At 47.5% G+C, this 19,418-nt stretch overlaps 1 protein-coding gene across 2 annotated transcripts in view; it reads right to left on the bottom strand.

Moving 5' to 3' along the window:
* Nucleotides 1-19,418, bottom strand: part of CEP128 (centrosomal protein 128) — an 860,263-nt gene that overhangs the window by 433,953 nt on the left and 406,892 nt on the right. For both annotated transcript variants that reach the window (XM_085626613.1, XM_085626612.1), the window contains exon 18: nucleotides 11,476-11,668. In XM_085626613.1, coding sequence (XP_085482739.1) covers nucleotides 11,476-11,668 — 193 coding nt within the window. The remainder of the gene's footprint in view (nucleotides 1-11,475; nucleotides 11,669-19,418) is intronic.

Here is a 19,418-nt window from a genome sequence, read left to right as displayed (position 1 = left end):
ATGTTGCTCCCTTCCCCAGACTCTCAATGTTGAAGACAAAATACTCTATATTTTCCTGAATGTGATGCCACAGAATGTCGTCTGACTCAAAGAAGCTATTTCACTTCCACTTCCAAACTTCGTGTCAGGCAATCTTCCAACTTGCATTAGGCTTTGTAATAAAACCAAGCAGGAGGCTAATAATCGAAGGCTTGTTTTAGGATGTAGCCTTATTTGAGATACCTCGCGCTTACCTTTTAAGGAGCCATTGCTTTCCTGTCTCAGACTCTGCTTTTACATTTTCAACCCTGTATTGGTTAATTATGGTGACTTCACCCCAGCGCACCTCACAGGTTAAATGCATTTATTTTCTGTGGCAGACGTGGAGTTTACAATTCAACTTTGCATTGCTTTCCTGTCCCAGACAGTTGCTAGAGGCCGCTCTGCTCCTCCGTTGTGGCCTCTCAGGCTGTGCGGGCGAGGCCTTTGGAGGAGGGGGCAGGGTAGAGCTGGGGCCGCTGTATCTCCTTGGCTCTCAGAAATCCCAAACGGGTAAATGCAGCTCCTTTCTGCTAATCCCTTATCTAACTTTCCAAAACGGTCAAATGGAGACCAGCTCGCTGAGTCATTCTTCGGTACTCTGCTAGTCTAATACATGTTTGCAACATTTCTTCCGTCAGCCTGATTATTCTTAAATGCATGGTGACAAGAGGCTTGGATACGATTCTTACGGTTTCTCATTCTAAGTCATAGAGCGGCCATTGGGGGAGGGGTAGAGCCGGGGATGCTCTTCAAGATGCTCACACCCTGCATAGCTCAAGAAGCGCACAAAATAATGCCATGGCTTAACAAGAGAAGCGCAAGAATGTTATCTGAGCTTTTGTCACCATGCATTTAAGAATAATCTGGCTGATGGAAGAATTATTGAAAAAATTTATCGGACTCGCTGAATAACCAAGAATGGCTCAGCGAGACGGTCTGCCTCTGGCACTTTTGGAAAGTGGTGGAAGGATTACCAGAACCAGCTGCTTTTACCAAGAGCAGTGAATCGCCATTACATATGGAAATGCGCGATGAGAAAGGGACATTCAATTTGGGCTGCATACATTGCCTCGGAGAAAGGCGGTGGTGTGCTTGTTGGTCTGAGCAAGCATGGTGGTTGAAGGGCGCTATTCTTACTTCGAGTTGTGGGCCTCGAATTGCTGATCTCCCCATCAGCAAGGGGCTTTGGGGTGCTCCTTGTGACCCGCAGTGAGGGCGCTTCCTCCTCCATCAGCTGAATTTCTTGGGGTGCTACGTAAACCTCAAGTTATGCAGTCCGAGATGAGGATCGCCCCCTAAACAGAAGCATTGACATTATATTTCGACTTGCTCACTTTGCGCTCCGCGGGAATAAAAATTCGTCCACCGATGCGCTACTTCCGAATCACATGACAGCCAATCCCACGCCTGAATGTATACTGGCAGTCGTCTGAGAGTGGAAAAGACTCTTAATCTGTAAAGTGACACAAGATTGGAGCATTTTCGGCACCTCATCCAATCCTACGCAGCTGCACAGAATTCGAATGTGCTTATTGGCTTTGAAGTACGCACGTGCCTCTGAGGTTACTATAAACAGTCCGCTAGCTGGTGGGAAATTGGGAACTATTACATTTTCAAGCGGATTAAACGTGAGTAGCTGCTAGTGTAAGGTAAGTGAATGTGTGACCGAACGGGCAGTAAAATTTTAGCTGAACGGTAACAAACTTCTTTGCAAACTCCTCTGTGACAGCTCTCTCTTCCCTGTTCTTGAGTTCTCTTAATGACTACGTTGCATCGTACACGTACACGTGCATTCTACTCTGCATTTCCCTACTGGCTAACGCTTGGAGGAACTCAACAGTTCTTGCCATATGGGCAAAAGTCAAGTGTTTTAGCGGTGGATATATATCTGGGCATGCAGTCGTTTAACTGTCTCATGGCTAAGGCCCACTTTACTTGCTGGGCGACGCTGGTGGTTGTGTTTGGTGAACTCGTTCCTGCAGCAGCTTTGATGAGGCAGGACTACTGTTCTGGGATCTGTGTTAAAAACCTGCACGACAGGCTCTCAATTTCAGCAGTCGAGGCAGGGCAGACACAGACAGGTGCTTGACTTCGGCAGGCTTTTTAGGTCTCGGCTCGAAGGCTGCCCCTTTTTACAGCCACTCTGCCTATGGCTGGAAGACGTAGCCCCCCCCCCCGCCCCCCCGAAATCTTTTTCAGCCCCCCCCCCCCGAAATGTGGCTCTAGTTGCCCGCCTGCATAGATCTTATGTGGGCTACACTTTGCATCTGTCGGTGTTCGCTGTCAGGGCTTAACAACAAGCATTACAATGCAATGGTCTCGGCATTGTTAAAGTTAGAGCTATTGGCAGTGCTCATGACAATGCCGTTTCTTTAAATGTTTTAAAAACAAAAACATACAAAAATAATGTCATGAGCAATGCCAATAGCTCTAACTTTACCAATGCCGAGACCATTGCATTGTAAATGCTTGTTGGTTTTGTTTTTGTGTTATTTTGTACAGTATGGGGCTCTGTCTTTGGCAAGGTTGGGTTGCTGAAGTGGGTGGGGGGTGGGGGTTCGATACAGTTCCGGATGTGATTGGGGACACGGATTGGAGTGCATGCTGGGAAGATGAGGCGAGCTGCGTGTTGCACTGCGGGGAGTGGGGTGGCAGTCGGCTCCGGAGAGGTGCCATCACATACAGAAAATGGGTGACGAATGCCGCTGTTTGACTTGGAATGTCCGCGGGCTTAATACCCCCCAAAAAATACGTCACGTATTACACTACTTAGATAGGCATGATGTACAGATTGCGCTACTACAGGAGACGCATCTCACTAAACACACTGAGGCTGCGATGGCTCATAGGTGGGCGGGGTTTCGGCTCGCTTCCTCCTACTCAGCTTATGCGCGAGGAGTGATTACACTGGTCAAAAAGGGTGTCCCATTCCTGCCTACGCGCACCGCTACGGATTCAGAAGGGCGCTGGGCGGCGGTGCAGGGTAAGCTGGGCATGACTTATGTTACGATTCTGAATATATATGGTCCAGTAGTGGATGACCCACTCCCCTTTACGCAGATGCTTGCTAGGGTGCGCTCCTGGCCAGACGCTGCGGTGCTCTGGGGGGGCGACCTCAATACACATCTCAATCCACAGGTTGACAAATCTAATCCAACGGGTGCCCGTACACTTAAAGTGGCTCAGTGTGTCCGTGATGCAATGGTGGAGATGGGACTGGTGGATGTCTGGCGGTTGAGGAATGAAAGGGCTTGCATGGGTACGCACATCACACCTGCCCACAATAGTTGGTCCCGGCTGGACTACTGGCTGTTGAGTGAGGAAACAAACAGATGGGTGGTCGGCGTCAGCAACCTGCCGCGCACGCTTTCGGACCATAGCCCTGTATATTTACATCTGCGCATCCCTACTAACCCACGCCGCCCCTTCACGTGGCGCTTTCGAGCGGAGGCGCTGCGGGATCCTTTATACACAGACACCATTAGAGAGGCCATCGTGAACTATTTCGCTGACAACACAGGCTCTGTGACTAGCCAGGCGTCTCTTTGGGAGGCGTTCAAGGTAACGATTCGAGGGGTCTGCATTAGCACCACCGCAGGTATTCTGAAAGATATTCGGGGGCAGCTTGCTAAAACTGAGACTGCTTTGGAGGGGTTGGAGCGGGAATACTACGCAGCGCCGTCTACCGCGACACTGGCGCGCATACAAGAATTGCTCACGGAATATGACAAACTGGCAGATACAGAAGTTAAATACAGGGGGAAATGGCATGTGGCTCGAGCATATGGGGAGGGAGGACGGCCCAGCAGAAATCTGGCTGCTAAATTACAGTTTCGAGCACATCACCAGCAGATTGACAAGATTGTTGATGCTGCTGGGACGGAGCACTTCCTGCCGCAGGCTATAGTGGAACAATTTAAGGACTGCTATCAGACACTGTACACCACACAGGGGGCGGTGGATGGGGAGGATTTGAGAGACTACTTATCGGACATAGCGTGTGCGTGGCTCTCCGACTCACATAGGGAATACCTATCCATGCCTATAGATGTGAACAATGTCCGTGACGCCATTAATTCCCTTCCCAACAATAAGGCTCCTGGGCCTGATGGCCTAACGGCCGAATTTTACAAGGCGTACATTGATCTGCTTGCCCCACATATTTTGGAACTGTACGCTGAGGCGCATGAGGCTGGCATCTTACCTCCGTCTTTGAGGCAAGCCATGATCATAACCCTCCTCAAAAAGGATAAACCACCCTCCAGTTGCGACTCATATCGTCCCCTCTCGCTGATCAATCTGGATGCAAAAATACTGGCTAAGATTCTAGCCACAAAACTGCAGCCGCTGATGACCTGTCTGGTGCTCCCCGATCAGTCCGGGTTTATACCGGAAAGGTCCACTTCCCACAATCTACGGACCATTTTCTCCATGCTTCATATACTTAATCCTGAACTGCCGGCGGCCGCTGTCATGCTGGATGCGGCTAAGGCCTTCGATTCCGTAGAATGGCACTATATGTTTTACATATTACGTAAGACTGGTTTCCCGGAGGTCATGATACGGTGGATTCAGCTTCTATATACTGACATATCGGCTGTAGTGCGCGTGGGTAGCCACACGTCAAAGCCGTTTCAGATTGCTCGGGGTACAAGGCAGGGGTGCCCGCTGTCCCCGCTGCTATTCGCCCTGGCCCTCGAGCCGCTGGCTTGCAAGATTCGGCAATGTCATAGGGCATCCGCCCTCAATTTTAATCACCGGCCGGTGGGCATTTCGATGTACGCTGACGACATGGTTTTGTTCATTAGAGATCCTCAGACCCACTTATCTCTGGTCCTCCGGGAATATATTAAATTTGGTCGGTACTCCGGGCTTGCTATTAATTGGGACAAGTCGGTTGTCATACCACTTACGATGATAACGTCCCATCCCCACATGGAATACCCCTTGATTTGGACGACGGAACCAGTGAAATATCTCGGGGTGTGGGTCCACCGTGATCCCGAGGTGGTGATCAGGGAAAATTATGGTAGGGCGTATGACGCGCTGGTGCGGCAGGTGGACGGATGGCTGCGCCTCCCCTTGTCCCTGGCGGATCGCATCGCTGTGATAAAAATGGTTGTCCTCCCACGCTTTCTATATTTATATTGCAACATACCGATTAGGCTGACCCAACAATTTTTTAAAACGCTACGCACCCAGCTATTGCGCTTGATTTGGGGGGGAAGACACCCTAGGATTAGCTGGAAAACGTTGACCCTGTCGTACGACAGGGGGGGCTTCGCGGCGCCGGACTTTTATGTGTATTATCTATGCGCACAGGCGCAGTATGCGTACTTTTGGTACAGACCGCATAATTTCGTCCCACACGTGGCGGTGGAGGATGGGGACGCCCATCCCATCCCACTTAGAGGTATACTAACACACACTGTCCGACACACGCCACGCACCGAAATCAATACAGTGGATATGACTATTGAGGCCTGGCAGGCGATTGGACGTAGAACGCAAAGACTGCCGCTATATGCGCCGGCACTGCCATTGGCACACCACGCGGCCCTGTCGGTCGCACAGGAGGTGGGCCCTCTGACATCGCTTAAAGAAGCGGGTATAACTCATATGCAAGACCTGTATACACGGGGCCGCTATCTAGAACAGAGCGATTTGGCATATATACAGAATCCCACACCCTTGTTTGTGTATACCTGCTACCGTCTAAAACGGGCCATGAAAGCTCACTACCCCTGTTTCCCTGCTGAACCCCCCGCTCTTAAGGCACTGCAGCTGATGCTGGTGGCTCCGTCCAGGAAGAAACTAATCACAAAATTATACAGGGCCGTGCAGGAGGAGACGGTTGGTGGTCCTGATGGTAGTTTAGCAAAGTGGAATGATGTACTAGACCCCCAGATCACGGGTGAGGACTGGGAGCGGATTTGTCAACTGAGGGGCCGCCTCTCCCCAAATGGTAACCTGCGTATTATCCACTTCAAATACTTGCATCAAATATACTATACCCCGTCCAGGCTGCACAGAATGGGGTTGAGGGAGTCGGATAGATGCAGGCGGTGTGGGCAGGAGGCTGCGGACTTTCTGCATCTTGCGTGGAGCTGTGTGCCGGTGTTTGGGTACTGGGAAGAGGTGCTACGACACATTCACAAAATGACGGGGGCGGTGCTTTCCTGTGTGCCTGCGGTGTGCCTGCTGACCTCTGTGCCTCAACTGAAGGGTGTGGTGGGCAGGTTCGTGAGGGTTGCTCTTCTGCTGGCCAAGCGGCGCACTCTGTTTACGTGGGACAGCGCAGCTAAACCAAAAGTAAGTCGATGGTTGTCGGACATGGTATATTGTAGGGAAAACTTAGAACTGTACGCAGAGGAGCTACCCACCTCTTCCAAACCGAAGGATATCTGGGAACCGCTTAGACGCTTTCTTGCTGAGGCGACACCGAATGATGCTGATTGAATCTTTTCCTTTTGTAGCCAGGTACACTGCTCAGGTGGTTGCTACAAGACTGTCGCTACTGCACGTCCGCAGCAGGACGCTCGCTGTGTTTCAGAAGTGCACTATATGTCCTGTGAACTTGCCCGGAACTGTAATGTTGTTACTCTGTTTTGTTTGTCTGTATGCTGCTCACAGATGAAGGTGAGATGTACTGTATTTCAAATAATAAACAGATTTAAAAAAAAAAAACTGCTCAGGCTCCGTTGGAGCCGCAGGGGCGGTGCCACCTGGCCCCTCAGCCGCGTCCCGCGACTAGCGAGGGGAGGACGAAGAGCGGCGACGCTTCTTCGACTTCTTGTGCTTCGCCTTACCTGACTCAGGGTGCGAAGACTTTGAATGATGGTGCTTGCTCTGCGACCGGACCCTCGACCTCCCACGGGCCGGGACATGGAACGACGTGGGGCCGACTCCTGGGCCTCCAGCCACTTCCGCTCCCACAAAGTTTTCGGGGCCATGGCCCGGCAGTGGGGGCACGACTCGGTGTCGTGGTCACACCCCAGGCAGAAGAGACACTCATGGTGCGGGTCCGTCAGCGACATCGTCCGCGGACAGGCCCTGCAAAGCTTGAAACCGGGCATCCCTATGCACCAGGGGTAAGTTTACTTACAAATTATAACAAACAAATACTTAGTCAACAAGTGACCGGGTACCGCTATCTCCGGATCTGCGTTTTCTGGCGTGGAAAAAGAAAGAACTGACGTCAGCGTGCGTGGGCGCTTCTAAGTAGCTCCAGTGATGTCATCTCGGCGAATAAGACGCCAGCGACGCACACAAAGCCGTACGACGACGCCTATTGACGCGCAGGGGTACTGCTGACGAAAGCCTTCCAGATCCAGTCTGACGCCTGGGATATTCTAAGGTAAGGAATCTATCACTAACGTGTCTCTTTCAGATACCTTTGAGGCACCGAACATCCTTGCATGTATTTAAAATTGCGTTCAAGATGCACTTGTTTGCTGGCAGGATCCTAGAAAAATCATCATCCTGTCTTTCACAACAGTTGGAGGACCAATAATTAACTGTACGCTTCAGTACTGCATTAACTATTCAAGACAATTCTATAGCAGTATTGTATTGCATGAGGTAGTGCTATAGCATGAAACTATTCAAATAGCAACAGAGCCAAATGGTCAAAGACAAACATAAAGCCAACAAGTGATAGGAGAGGTAGCTGCTTTGTGGGCAGTTAATGCATTGTTATATAGTGTTCGGAGAGGTGCGTCCTCGGCTCTTTTCTAAATCGGAGCAGCATTGGGACAGTTCTGATGGATACAGGAATGCTGTTCCAGATCCGGAGTACGTAGATAGGTTGTGTGTTTTTTCTGGTTTACACTTCTTAGTCTGTAGTTTGACTGGACCCTGGCTGAGGGTGTGCAGTACACCACCAAAGATGGTGAGCTTGACTACAAGAGAAAGCAGTGGTGCTGGTAGTGATGGCTTTGTAAATACTACAGCTGGTTTTGAAGAAGGTGCGAGTTGGCAAATGGAGCCAATGAAGCTCCTTCAGGATGGAGGTGAAATGTTCTTTTCTTCAGGCCCCGGCTAAGACATGTGCTGCGCATAATGAATGCCATTGAGGAGCCTGGGAGGAAATCGAGCAGCACCTTACCACCATGCAGAGACAAGAGTGGGCGGGCTTGAACAGATGTCCTGAAGTTGCTTTCTGGAAGAAACGGTTTCACTTGCTTTAGAAAAAAAGAGCCTGTAGCAGGCTGTTTAGGCAATGTGTGCCTTGAGGATGAGGTAGATCCAGCGTGATCTCAAGTGACCTGGCATTCATTGTAAGTTGGGGTTCAAAGCCATCAAGGTGGTGGTCTGAGGTTATTCTACAAAAAAACATGTTCAGAGTCAAAGGAAACTGTTGGGAAACTCACCATCGGTTCACTTCACAAAGTCTTAGCTCCCTAGGTTATTTTCTGATATCCTGGCATCTAACTGGATCTCAAAACCATCTAGTTACACAGAGCATTTAGGAGACTAGTCTAGCCTACCAATCAAGTTAGGAGTACTAGAACTTTTAATGTCTATGCTTTCAGAACTGATGGTTACAGCCAAAAAATTCCATTGAGGATGGGCTTCAGGTGGTCCTTCGTGTTGCTCATTAATGGTCAGGGTTAGGAACTCCCAACACATTTCTCTGGTCTGTTAGTGCAATCCTCACAGGGTCAAGGGCCCCAGTAGAGTCAGACTTACTCCTAGCCTTGAAAAGACAAGCAGAGCACCACTTTGATACAGCAAGCAGCAGCAGCTCAAGCAGGTACTGTGCAGACTAGCTCTCAACTGTGCTGAAGGGGAATATAGTCTCTGACTGACAACTGGCCCAAATGCCAACTGGCAATGAGAGGCTGACATAAACCAAGTTCATAGCTGTTAGCAAATCAGGGTAAAAGTAATTTTTCCAGACATTTTCAACATGAGATGGACATTATGTTTTCCAAGTCAAAGCCAGACACCAGAGAAACGACTCCATCAGGAGTTTACTTCTGCTACAGGATTTCTCAATTCAAAGTCTGCTTCTCATACATTTGAGAGAGAAGAGCTGGGGGTTGGAGGGTCGGGAGGAGTTGCACGGGCCCTGATATTGTACTAGTCAGCAGCCATCCACCATTTAAAGGGCCAGACAGAATTACGCACAGCTTTCCTACTCACCCTTTCTACAAATTTCCGAGAAACAGCTTAGGATTCTTAAGGCGAGCACTGGAGTTGGTATCCAGGTTATTTTTTTTGATTAGGGGCCACTCAAGCAGAATATCATAAATAGAGGATAACTTTGAGGAAGAAATGGGAGACTGGGGAATTGGTACAAACAATTAGAGACTTCAAACCCTACAATCATCAAACAATTTATCCCATATACGCAAGATACATCTTTAGGTATCTGGACACACAAGTGGATGTTTGCAAATTGTGACCTGCTAACATAGGATAAAAGGGGCATCCTCGGGACATGTTCAAATCAGATCTTTGTACAACTGACTAGTTCTTATAAAAGGTCTTCTTTTCTAACAGTAAAGTTGATGTTTTGTCAAATTACACTTGAAGAAGAAAAGAAACACAAAACAGCATTTGATTGCCTATATACATGGTATTAAACTCAGGCGTGAATAGATAAAACACCAAAGTAACAATTAGATTAGTTAGTTAGTCTTTTATGTCTACCACGACCATAATGCACAGATGGATAAGAAGGGATTGAAGAAAACAAATATCAATGAAAAAGGAGAATTAAAATGGGCAAGGCTGGAAGACAGGAAATACCACAGGATAAACAGACAGTAGGATAAAGGATATCAGTGATCGAGTGAGATAATGGGAGTGGCAACTGTTGCCCAATAAAAGAGGGTGAAAAAGGAGGGACCGATTTACATGACAGCTGGCGAGAAGGCATGAGGAAAGTAAAGGTATCGCTCCCCCTGTAAAGATGAAGTAACGAAAAAGGCAGATAAAACAAATTCCACTAGAGCCCTTTCAAGCAGTTCATTCCTGCTTCCTTATTCATTCATTGTAGAAAGATGCAAGTCAACATATTGTGAAAGCCTTCCTAGACTAGTCAAACGCTTACACATGATCCCAAAATTCTCAAGTCTGACAATACTTTCTCTTTCATGACTCTTATGGAACCTTAAATCCTGGCACTGCAATGTGTAGATCGAAAGTATGTGTCAATCAAAATTCAGGATATGGAAATCTTCTAGAAAGCACCTTGGCACTTCTAGCCTCACAAAACAAGGGCTTAGAATAGGCTACCCTCTACAATTGTTCATTCGCTTGTTGTGCAATTTCCAAATCAGTTCATTAAAATACAAAGCCATGATCATCGCAGGGACAAATACTGCAAAAATGAAAAACTTACAATCACGCAACAGAATAATACAATTTAAGTAAGCTCGTGGGATCTACATTGTTGCTGTGGCTCATGTTGCAGCTTCTAGTATTTTCAGAAGCCTCTCTGAATACACTACAGGTACCGCTGTTTTAGTCTTTCTGTCAAAAGCAGTACACCCTTTCCAATTCCCTGCATCGAAATCTGCATGGCCGGGCTATGCTAAATGAGCATACACCGGTTTCTGTTGACACATTTTGGAAGGAGGTGCAGAGGGAGGAGGTGCCGTGTAAGAAGGTTTTTTTTAAAAAAAAACTTGGATGTCTTCCTTACCTTAAATGCTCGCACGTCTGTCTCTTTCCAAAGTATCAAGAAACCCAGGAATTTCACACCATCAGAGACAGTTTACAAGGGCAATGTAAGGACATCTTGGGGGACTACCAATGAAACAATGCAACATCTGTCTCTGTGCTCTTTCTATTACAATTAGACACATTATTCAAACAAACAATCCCCATTCTGTTCCCCGCAGTACTGTAGCACAGTGCCAGCCACAGGAGGGCTGCACTGGATCCTTGCTATTCGAAGACTTCATGATCTAACTTGTAACTGATGACTGAGAAGTCAAGGCACCAGCTAGCACATAGCTCATCTCGGTTTCTCCTTTATTAACAAAGACAAAATCTGGTTGAGATTATTATATATCTATTATTTCGGGTATGCCATGTACTCACAATTGCCTCAAAAGCATTAGAAAAAAAAATATCAAACAAAATCAAAGTTCTTCAAATCTGTAGTCTGCCCCCTAACAAATGATCACCTTTACACAAACTGAATGCTCGTGAAGATCTCCGTTTGTACTCAAAATGAAGGGAAAAATAAAGAAACACTGAGAACTGTACTGCATGTCAAAAAAGACTATAGCCTTAGAGATAAATGACTTCTCTAGCGTTACATTTTTCTTTAAAAAAATGACCTGCAAACAAATCCAGAATTAAGTGTTCATTTAAATAAAAGAAGTAGTAGAAACGAAGTCTGGTCACAAAGTGGGTTGCTGATAGCAATGCTTATTCTTGAGGAGTAAGACGGCGATCTCCCTACCCGCTCCCCTGCGGCGGGGCCCGTGGACTCACCCCGCTTCTCCCTGTGGAGGTCCTCCAGAAGCTGCTCCTTCCTGGTGATCTGCTCGAAGAGAGCTTGGCGCTCGGAGTCCTTGTTGATGTTGAGTTCCTTGAGCTGCTCGCGGCTCTGCTGGAGGTGGCGCCGCGCCTTTCTCTCCTTGCCTTCCCGTTCCTTCACCTCCTCGCAGATCCACTGGAGCTTTGTCTAGGGCACAGCAAAAGGCAGGAGTCAGGTCTTGAAACAACCCAATAAAGACCTAATGCAGGATGAGGCAATCAGGGAAACTAACCACGTGAATACTGGACTTGGGACATAATGGCTTAAAGGAACACGGGCCCCTTTGACCGACAGTCACACATTCAATAAAAAGAAATGGTCAGAATCAGACACAGTGTCTATGAAAGCAAATAGAATCACCTTTATTAACAAACGTGTCAAATGGTGGGTGGGAACAGGAAGCAGAAAACATCATATAACAAGCACTGGCATAGCCAATAGGTCTCGCCTTTGGGACCTTATAAGTGTTTAGCCATGCAACAGTTGCATAACTAAATACTTACAAGGTCCCAAAAGCGAGACCTAATGGCTATGCAAAGTGGCCGCGAAAGTGAAAGTATTCGCGGTAAAGCGCGGTGCGCGCGCCCGCACACATGCAATGTAGCTCTAGGCTGGCCTGGTAGCACTTTTTGGAGCCCTCTCAATAAGTCTCGTCAGACCAGCGCATGCGCTGGGGCAGGCGAGACCTAAAAAGACTCGGGCAATGAACTGTGACGCAAATACTCTTTGTCACAAATGAACATATAGCAGCAATTCCGCCCTATATTAAATTATATATTATAAAGTACAGGGTCAGTGCATAGTCGATGGTAATGCAGGAATCATCATCAGGAAATTACAAAATGATGCCTGAGAATATTAATAGTAATAAAGGAATAACGTGTGAAATACCATCAATACTGGGCAGTGGTGTAATTCAAAGCATGATCGCGGCGCCGGGAGACGTGAAATCTGGGAACTATGATACAGAGCGCTAGCCCAGCCAATGACCGGGTGCAAGAATTGCGACTACAAAGCAACCACAATTCAAGGTGGGAGGTAAAGCGAATGTATCCACATACAGTATGCGGCAATTTTTGTGGCTGGTTCTGACAATGCAGAGGATTTCCTCGGTAGTCGCAATTCTCGTGCTAAAAGGTAACTATAACTCGCACCCATGCCACGCACAGTTTTCTCATCAATAATTTTACAGCAAATATTGCACTGATATTATGAATGATGTCAAAGAAGATGTCATGAGTGATGTAATATGTGAGGTAATTAGTAGTGCAGAGCGAGGGCACGAGTTATAGTTTCTTGACATTCCTCTAACTATAACTGCTGAATTTCTACGGTTTTGTATGAAAATTCTGAACCGAACAATAACGTCCCTGTAACCTTTGGTTTTTGTAGTTAATTTCTAAGGTTTTTTAAATTCTATTTCCTAACTATAACATACCTGTATCCTTTGTTTTTTTCAGTGAATTTCTATGTTAATTTTAGCGCAGCAGGGAGCGCCCAACACCCCCGCATGCAGCCAAACCCACAATGCCCCCCCCGATGAATCTTGGCCCTGGGGACCCAATCCCCTGGGTTCTGGCCAATTCTAAATGGGGGACAGTGCAGATTTCAGCCTGGGTCCCAGACAGTAATGGCTGAGTGCCCTGAAGCCCACCCACTTCGTTTTTGTTGGAGGCCATAGGGGCGCCCCAGTGCCCCCCCAAACTCCTGGCTGCAGCTGGCTCCCTGCCTCCAGCAGGAGACGGCATTGCTCCTACCCGCAGGGGATCAGCAGAAAATGCTGCTCCTGTGGTCAGGAGCAATGTTTTCATCTGTTTTCCCTTCCTGCATCAGTGTGGGCAGGGAAACAGATGAAGTCTGCTCCCAGTGGGCGGGAGCATTTTACATGCTCCCGCCAGCTGGGAGCGGACTTAGTGTTTGCTCTCACTTGGTGGGAGCTTTAAAATTGTACCTGCCAAGCTTTAGCAAACACGGTATGTCCCAGGAGTGGGCGCCCCGGGACATAGTAGGAGCCAGGCCCACGTGGCCTCCCTCCCTTTTCCTATGCACGCCTGGGCCCAAGGGGAAGGGTGACCGGGGCCGAAAGCAGCCCCCTTCCTCATTCTAAAATAAATTAGTCTAGCACCGGGGGATAGCATTGCGTGTGCCCCACTCCCCTTCAAATTCAAAACATCTGAGTTACTCATCCCCAAGGTCACAGCTCAGGGAGGCAAAGAAATGCAAGCGCAGGAGACTGCACTTAGTTTTGTTTAAAAGTTTGTCACAGACTCACGGATTCTCTGAGAATTTGCGCCACGATTGGAAAAAAATGTTTAGCCCCACTACCAGGCCTAGGGGGTCAGGGCATTCCTACCCTGCCCCTTTATGTTTTCTTTTTTTTCTTGGGACTCGGCCGAGTCCCAAGATGGCTGCCATCACTTCCTGGTTGAAGTAGTGGCAGCCCATCAGATCTCACTTTGAGATCTGTCGGATCAGCATCCCTAGATATCTATATTTCTTTTTCCTTTAATAGCTCCAAAATTACTGAACAGATTTGCAGCAAATTCTAAAAAGCACTCTTTCTGGACCAAGAACTAGCTTTCTGACAAATTTGTTATAATTCCATTCAGCGGTTCGGGCTGTAGTCGTGTTCAAAAACCCTATGGGGAATTTTGCGACTTTTAATGCCAGGAGCGAAGAGCCATGATGAGAATCGACCGCTGGTGTGCAAAAAAATACGAAGGCACTGAGAAGTGTCACTGCAATCAGCTCGCAGAGCAGGGAGGATGGGTAAGAAATCTAAGGCTAGATAAGAGTCTCTACCAGATAAAGCGTTACAGAAGTTAAGTAACTTGTTCATCCGATAGAGACTTCTAGCTGCAGATTCCTTACCTTAAAATAGATAACCAAGCAATACATCCTTGGAGGTGGGTCTGCAAAGCCAATTGTACATCAATACCTTCTGCAGGACAGAACAGACCCATCACAATGGACCTTACTGTCCAGATATTAGTGTTTGGTAAAGATGTCCAAGTTGCTGTTTGACAGATATCCAACACAGAGACTCTGTGGTCTAATGCAGTGGTCGCAGACTTAGCTCTGGTGGAATGAGCATGCACACACTCAGCAGTTGCTTCTTTGCCCATGCATAGCAGAACTTGATGCAAAGCATTATCCCTCTTGAAATGGTCCATTTCTGCACAGCCTTCTCTTAGCTCCAACATACCGAACAAAGAGATGATCGTCTACCTGGAACAGTTTTGTGCAATTAAGGCAGAACTAAAACGCTCTCTGGGCAGGAGCAATGCCACGTGGCCCCTCCGCCTTAATAATAAAAGAAACGGACCTGGGGGATGGGAACCCAGGTCCATAGTTAGCCGCCTTCCCTTTAAAAGAGATACACGCCTTGGGGATCTCTTGGGAGATACAAGCCGGGGGGGATGGGGTCCCCAGGGCCTGACTAGGTTCAGCGGGGCCGAGGTGGTGGTTGGGGGGATGCGGGCTCACAATCCCCTGCCCATTTAAAAAAATGGCCCTGTGGGGATGAGGTACCCGGGGCCTAAAAAGGCTCGGAATGGGGGTCAGGAAGTGGGGGCCAAGTGTCCCCCCCTTTAAAGTACATAGAGCCCTGAGGGTTGGGACTCTAGGGCCTAATTAGGCTCAGGGAGGGTGGCCACGTGGCTCACCTCCCCTTTAAAAGGAAGAAAAGTCCCTGGGGAATGGGGTCCCCAGAGCCTCATAAGGCTCAGAGAGGGGTACCCGTGGTTCAAACAGGCTTGGGGAGGGAGATGCATACCCCCCCTCTTCTGCTTAATTGCATTTGGCCCCAGGGGATGGGATTCCCGGGGTCCAAGGGCCAATCCTACGGTGCGTGGCAAAGGTTCACCCCCTGCCGCGGATGGCCGGCCATGTGCAGCGTGGGGTTGGCCACAGGCCAGGCACTGCAGCCAACAGATAATCCACAACCAGTTGTGGTAGATCCACCGACGGTTTGCGGTGAACGCAGAACACTACATTTCTGAGTGTCTGTACATGCCGGGAGTCGATGATACTAGCCAGTTACCCGAGGTGGGTTGGCTGACCCGATTTTACAGGTACAACTCAAAGGGTCCAGGTTGTGGTTTATCTGTTCTATCCACTCAGACAACCATGATTAGTGCAGATCACACGGTCAGATTTGGTCCTGAAGAATTGTCGTTCACCTTGACACGAGGGCAAGAAATATGTTGACCACTAGTTAAACACACATTACCTTGCAACTTGGAGGCAGGGATGCGCTACATTTTCCTTTTTAATCAGGACAGGAGCCATGTTCATTAAAATTGTCTTGAGTGGACTCCTAGTTCCTGTTTTAACCTACACATAGTCTAGTGACCCACTTTACGCACATCTACACGTTTTCTTCTTTGAGGCCCCTCACACCCACTCCACCAATACGGCATGGAACAAAAGATCTCCGCCAAAGAGTCCCTCATAGGTTGCCCATCAGGTATTGCAGCGCCGACCTGACAAGGAGCACGCCCTATGATGATGCATGACACCTAGCTGGCTGGGTGTGTGAGGGCACTTATTCCAAAAAGAGGGATTCCCCTTCCTCCATTTCCTCCCTATTTTCTGTGTACATGGTTTGACACTTTTATCAACCTAGGACCCCTTTACCTTGTTAGGAACTGTATACTCATTTTGTTTTGATGCCTTTGGACAATGCCAGGTTAGGCACATGATCACACGATAATCTATGTCTGACATCAATGGCACATGTGGCAACCAGTGTTAGTTCTGATCTTCATTTTGGGTATGACCGACTGTATAATTGCAACATAGAGAAGGCATTTCTACTGCACCTTTCTATCAGCTGCTTCCACTGATCCTTTTTTTCTGTCTTTCATAACCTCACTCTCGTGCAAGAGGGAAATAAATACTTTAAGTTATCCTTTAGGGTGGAAGGCTGAGGTTCCCGTATGTTGCACCTATGTTGTTAGAAAGCCAGCTTCTTGCTTTACCAAGAAAAATAACTCGGTAACAGATAATTGTTACAGAGCAAAGTTGTGGCAATCGGTGGCCTCAACTGTCTAAAAATGTTATTTCTGCCTCCTCGAAAAGATGAAACGCTCTGTCAGTGCTTGACCACAGGAGCACTTGAAGAGAACATGAAGCGCTATGGTTTTCCCCGCACACGGGCAGAGGACCAGAATACAGGCAGGCCAGCACACAGGGTCCCTCAGCAGAGGGGAAGTTCTTTCAGCTCCCAAGCGGGCGGCAGGTTAGTCCCAAGTGGCGGTTCCTCCTGGTACACTGCAGCCCAAGCAGTGTCTCCTCTTCAGTTCCAAGTAAGCACATAGACATGGGGTCACAGCCCCAATATTTATAGTACTAACAGTCTTCGTTCCCTACTGGTAGAGGGCTCTGAGCCCAGTCCAAACCAGTTCTGGGGGCACTTTAACAATCTCATTACAGTGCACAACACTCCCCATTGTAAGTGTAAGCCCTGGCCCCAGACACACCACAGGGCGGAGCCATCATTGTGGAAGGCAGGTGCTACTTCTCCCACCACTCCAAATGCAGACCAGGCCTATTCAGCCTAGTGCTGACTCATCCAGACTCTTGTGAGCCACTGCACATCCCCAGTCCCTGTCACTCCAAAGCCAAACAGTCAATATGCACCCCAGCAGAGGACCAAAGACACATAGCACACAGAAATGCCTACTTCTAAAACTGGCATTTCTAAAACAGTACTAATAAATCCGCTTTCACCAATCAGCAGGATTTATCACTACTATTCCAAACATACTAAATTTGATCACACTACCCCTCGCAGATCAGGAATTTCCCTTGAAGCACATATCAGGGAATCCCTAATGCATTCCTATGAGAGGGCAGCTTCACAGCAGTGGAAAACCAAATAGGCTGTGTGTCACTCCCAGGACATGCCACACCGTTAAGGCACATGTCCTGCCTTTTACCTACACCGCACCCTGCCCATAGGGCCGGAATCAGCACATGTGGATGCCGAGGCGGAGAGTACACTGAGCAAATTGAAGATGTGCACTGTTTAACTGGAGGTGTACAGACAACGAGTCATTTACTCACAAACAGGATACGCAGGCCTGGATGGAACAGATGGCATGCACCGTCTAAGGTAGCACCAGTAAGGGTGCAAATACTGGAATGCTGAGGAGTCCTTAACTCAGGGATCGGCACCGGCTCAGAGATAGAGAGCAGAACCTTTCATGTGATACAAGCACATAGATATTACTTTACCCTTGTCCTGAGGAGGACTGAAGAAATTGACGGCTGAAACGCGTCCGCGTCAACAGCTTTTTGATAGAGGAGTCACCACTAATGCAAATGTGTTGAATTACCTAGAAGCACATTGTTGAAATGATAGAGAGGCGTGATACCTCGTGTGCTGGAAGGACTACCTATAAGTGTATCACTCAGATAGTATGGGTGAACACTAGTGTTTCAAATTTCTTGTTAGGGTACTGGAGAAACTGTGTTTTGTATATATATACACATATCAAGTGAACAAGGCGGCTCGTCGTCGAAACGCGTCTTGCCTTTTGTTGGATTAAACTACATCTTTTTGCCATTATTTCACGGAGTCTGTGCCAGACTGTTGTTCTACTGCCAGGATTGGGATTCAATATATACACATATGTGTATGTTCTTTGTTGGTCATTGTATATATTGTTGTATGTTTTTTTAAAGTAATTTGTGAGTGAGGGACTAGTCCAATGGCATGTGTGTAAAATTAAATCATTTTCAACGTGTGTATAAAACTAAATAATAACGTTAGGGTAATTAATTGTGCCCTAACTGAGAATACATTTGAGATTTATCCCTCCGTACTTTTTTGTTATTTCATCCATAGGGCTAGCTGGGGCCTACCTTAGGGGTGGCTGATATGTAGTAAAAGGGGAGTCACAGACATGGCATCCACTTTATGTGCAACATCACAGCGGCAGTAAACTGCGAGCACAGGCCCTGCAATGGCAGAGGCCTGAGACAGGTTTGAAAGGCTACTGTTGTGGGTGGCGCAAGCAGTGATGCAAGCCCACCAGTAGCATTTAATTTACTGGCCCTGGGTATATGAGATACCAATGTACAAGGGACTGAAAGGTAAATTAAATATGCCAAACAGGTGTAGACCAATCTTACTAAGTTTACCATAGAGAGCACATGCACTTTAGCACTGATCAGCAGTGATAAAGTGCCCAGAGTCATGAAACCACCACCAAAAGGTCAGAAGAAATTACCGGAGGAAGGGAAAAAGTTCTGGGATGATCCTGCAAAAAGGGCCAAGTTTAACAGTTATCATATAGGTATAATATTTTCTTAGCTTCAGACCAATCTCAGAATTTCATTTTACTGTGTTTCAATATCACATTTAGTTGTGCCAATGTTGATTGTTTCATTTGAACTTCTGCTCTGTTCAGTTTGCTCTTTGTTGTTAGATACTTTACTTCTTTTGATACCTGTGGCTAGCTTTTATTTTTTCTTTCCCACTGGACTCTCCAGGTGTAGGCCCAGAACATGTGATCCTGTGCAACCTTAAGGTAATGTTTAAAATAGCAGAAGAACACACTAGGATAAAATAGAAACGTTCATTCTACTTGTGAATTGATAAGACTCAGTTACAAGAGAAATACCAAATCTCCCAAGCATTCTACCTCGCCTGTGGATAAATGCAGCCAACGTTAAGAACTTGCACTTCAACACTAACATCGACAAAAATCTTTCCTCCCCCTTTCATTGTCAAGTTACTTTCCACAAAAGCCTAACCACTTACATTCTGGCCACATCTTCTCAATGACGCAAAAAAGATTCAGCAAATTTATGTTCCCCACTACCTATGCAAGGAACCCTCTTGAGTAACACTACGCCCCCATCATCACCCAGTCCAAGTACTGAAGCA

Source organism: Triturus cristatus, chromosome 9, assembly GCF_964204655.1.
Source record: "Triturus cristatus chromosome 9, aTriCri1.1, whole genome shotgun sequence".
NCBI classification, from domain to species: Eukaryota; Metazoa; Chordata; class Amphibia; order Caudata; family Salamandridae; genus Triturus; species Triturus cristatus.
This window is presented reverse-complemented; position numbering and strand designations above follow the sequence as displayed.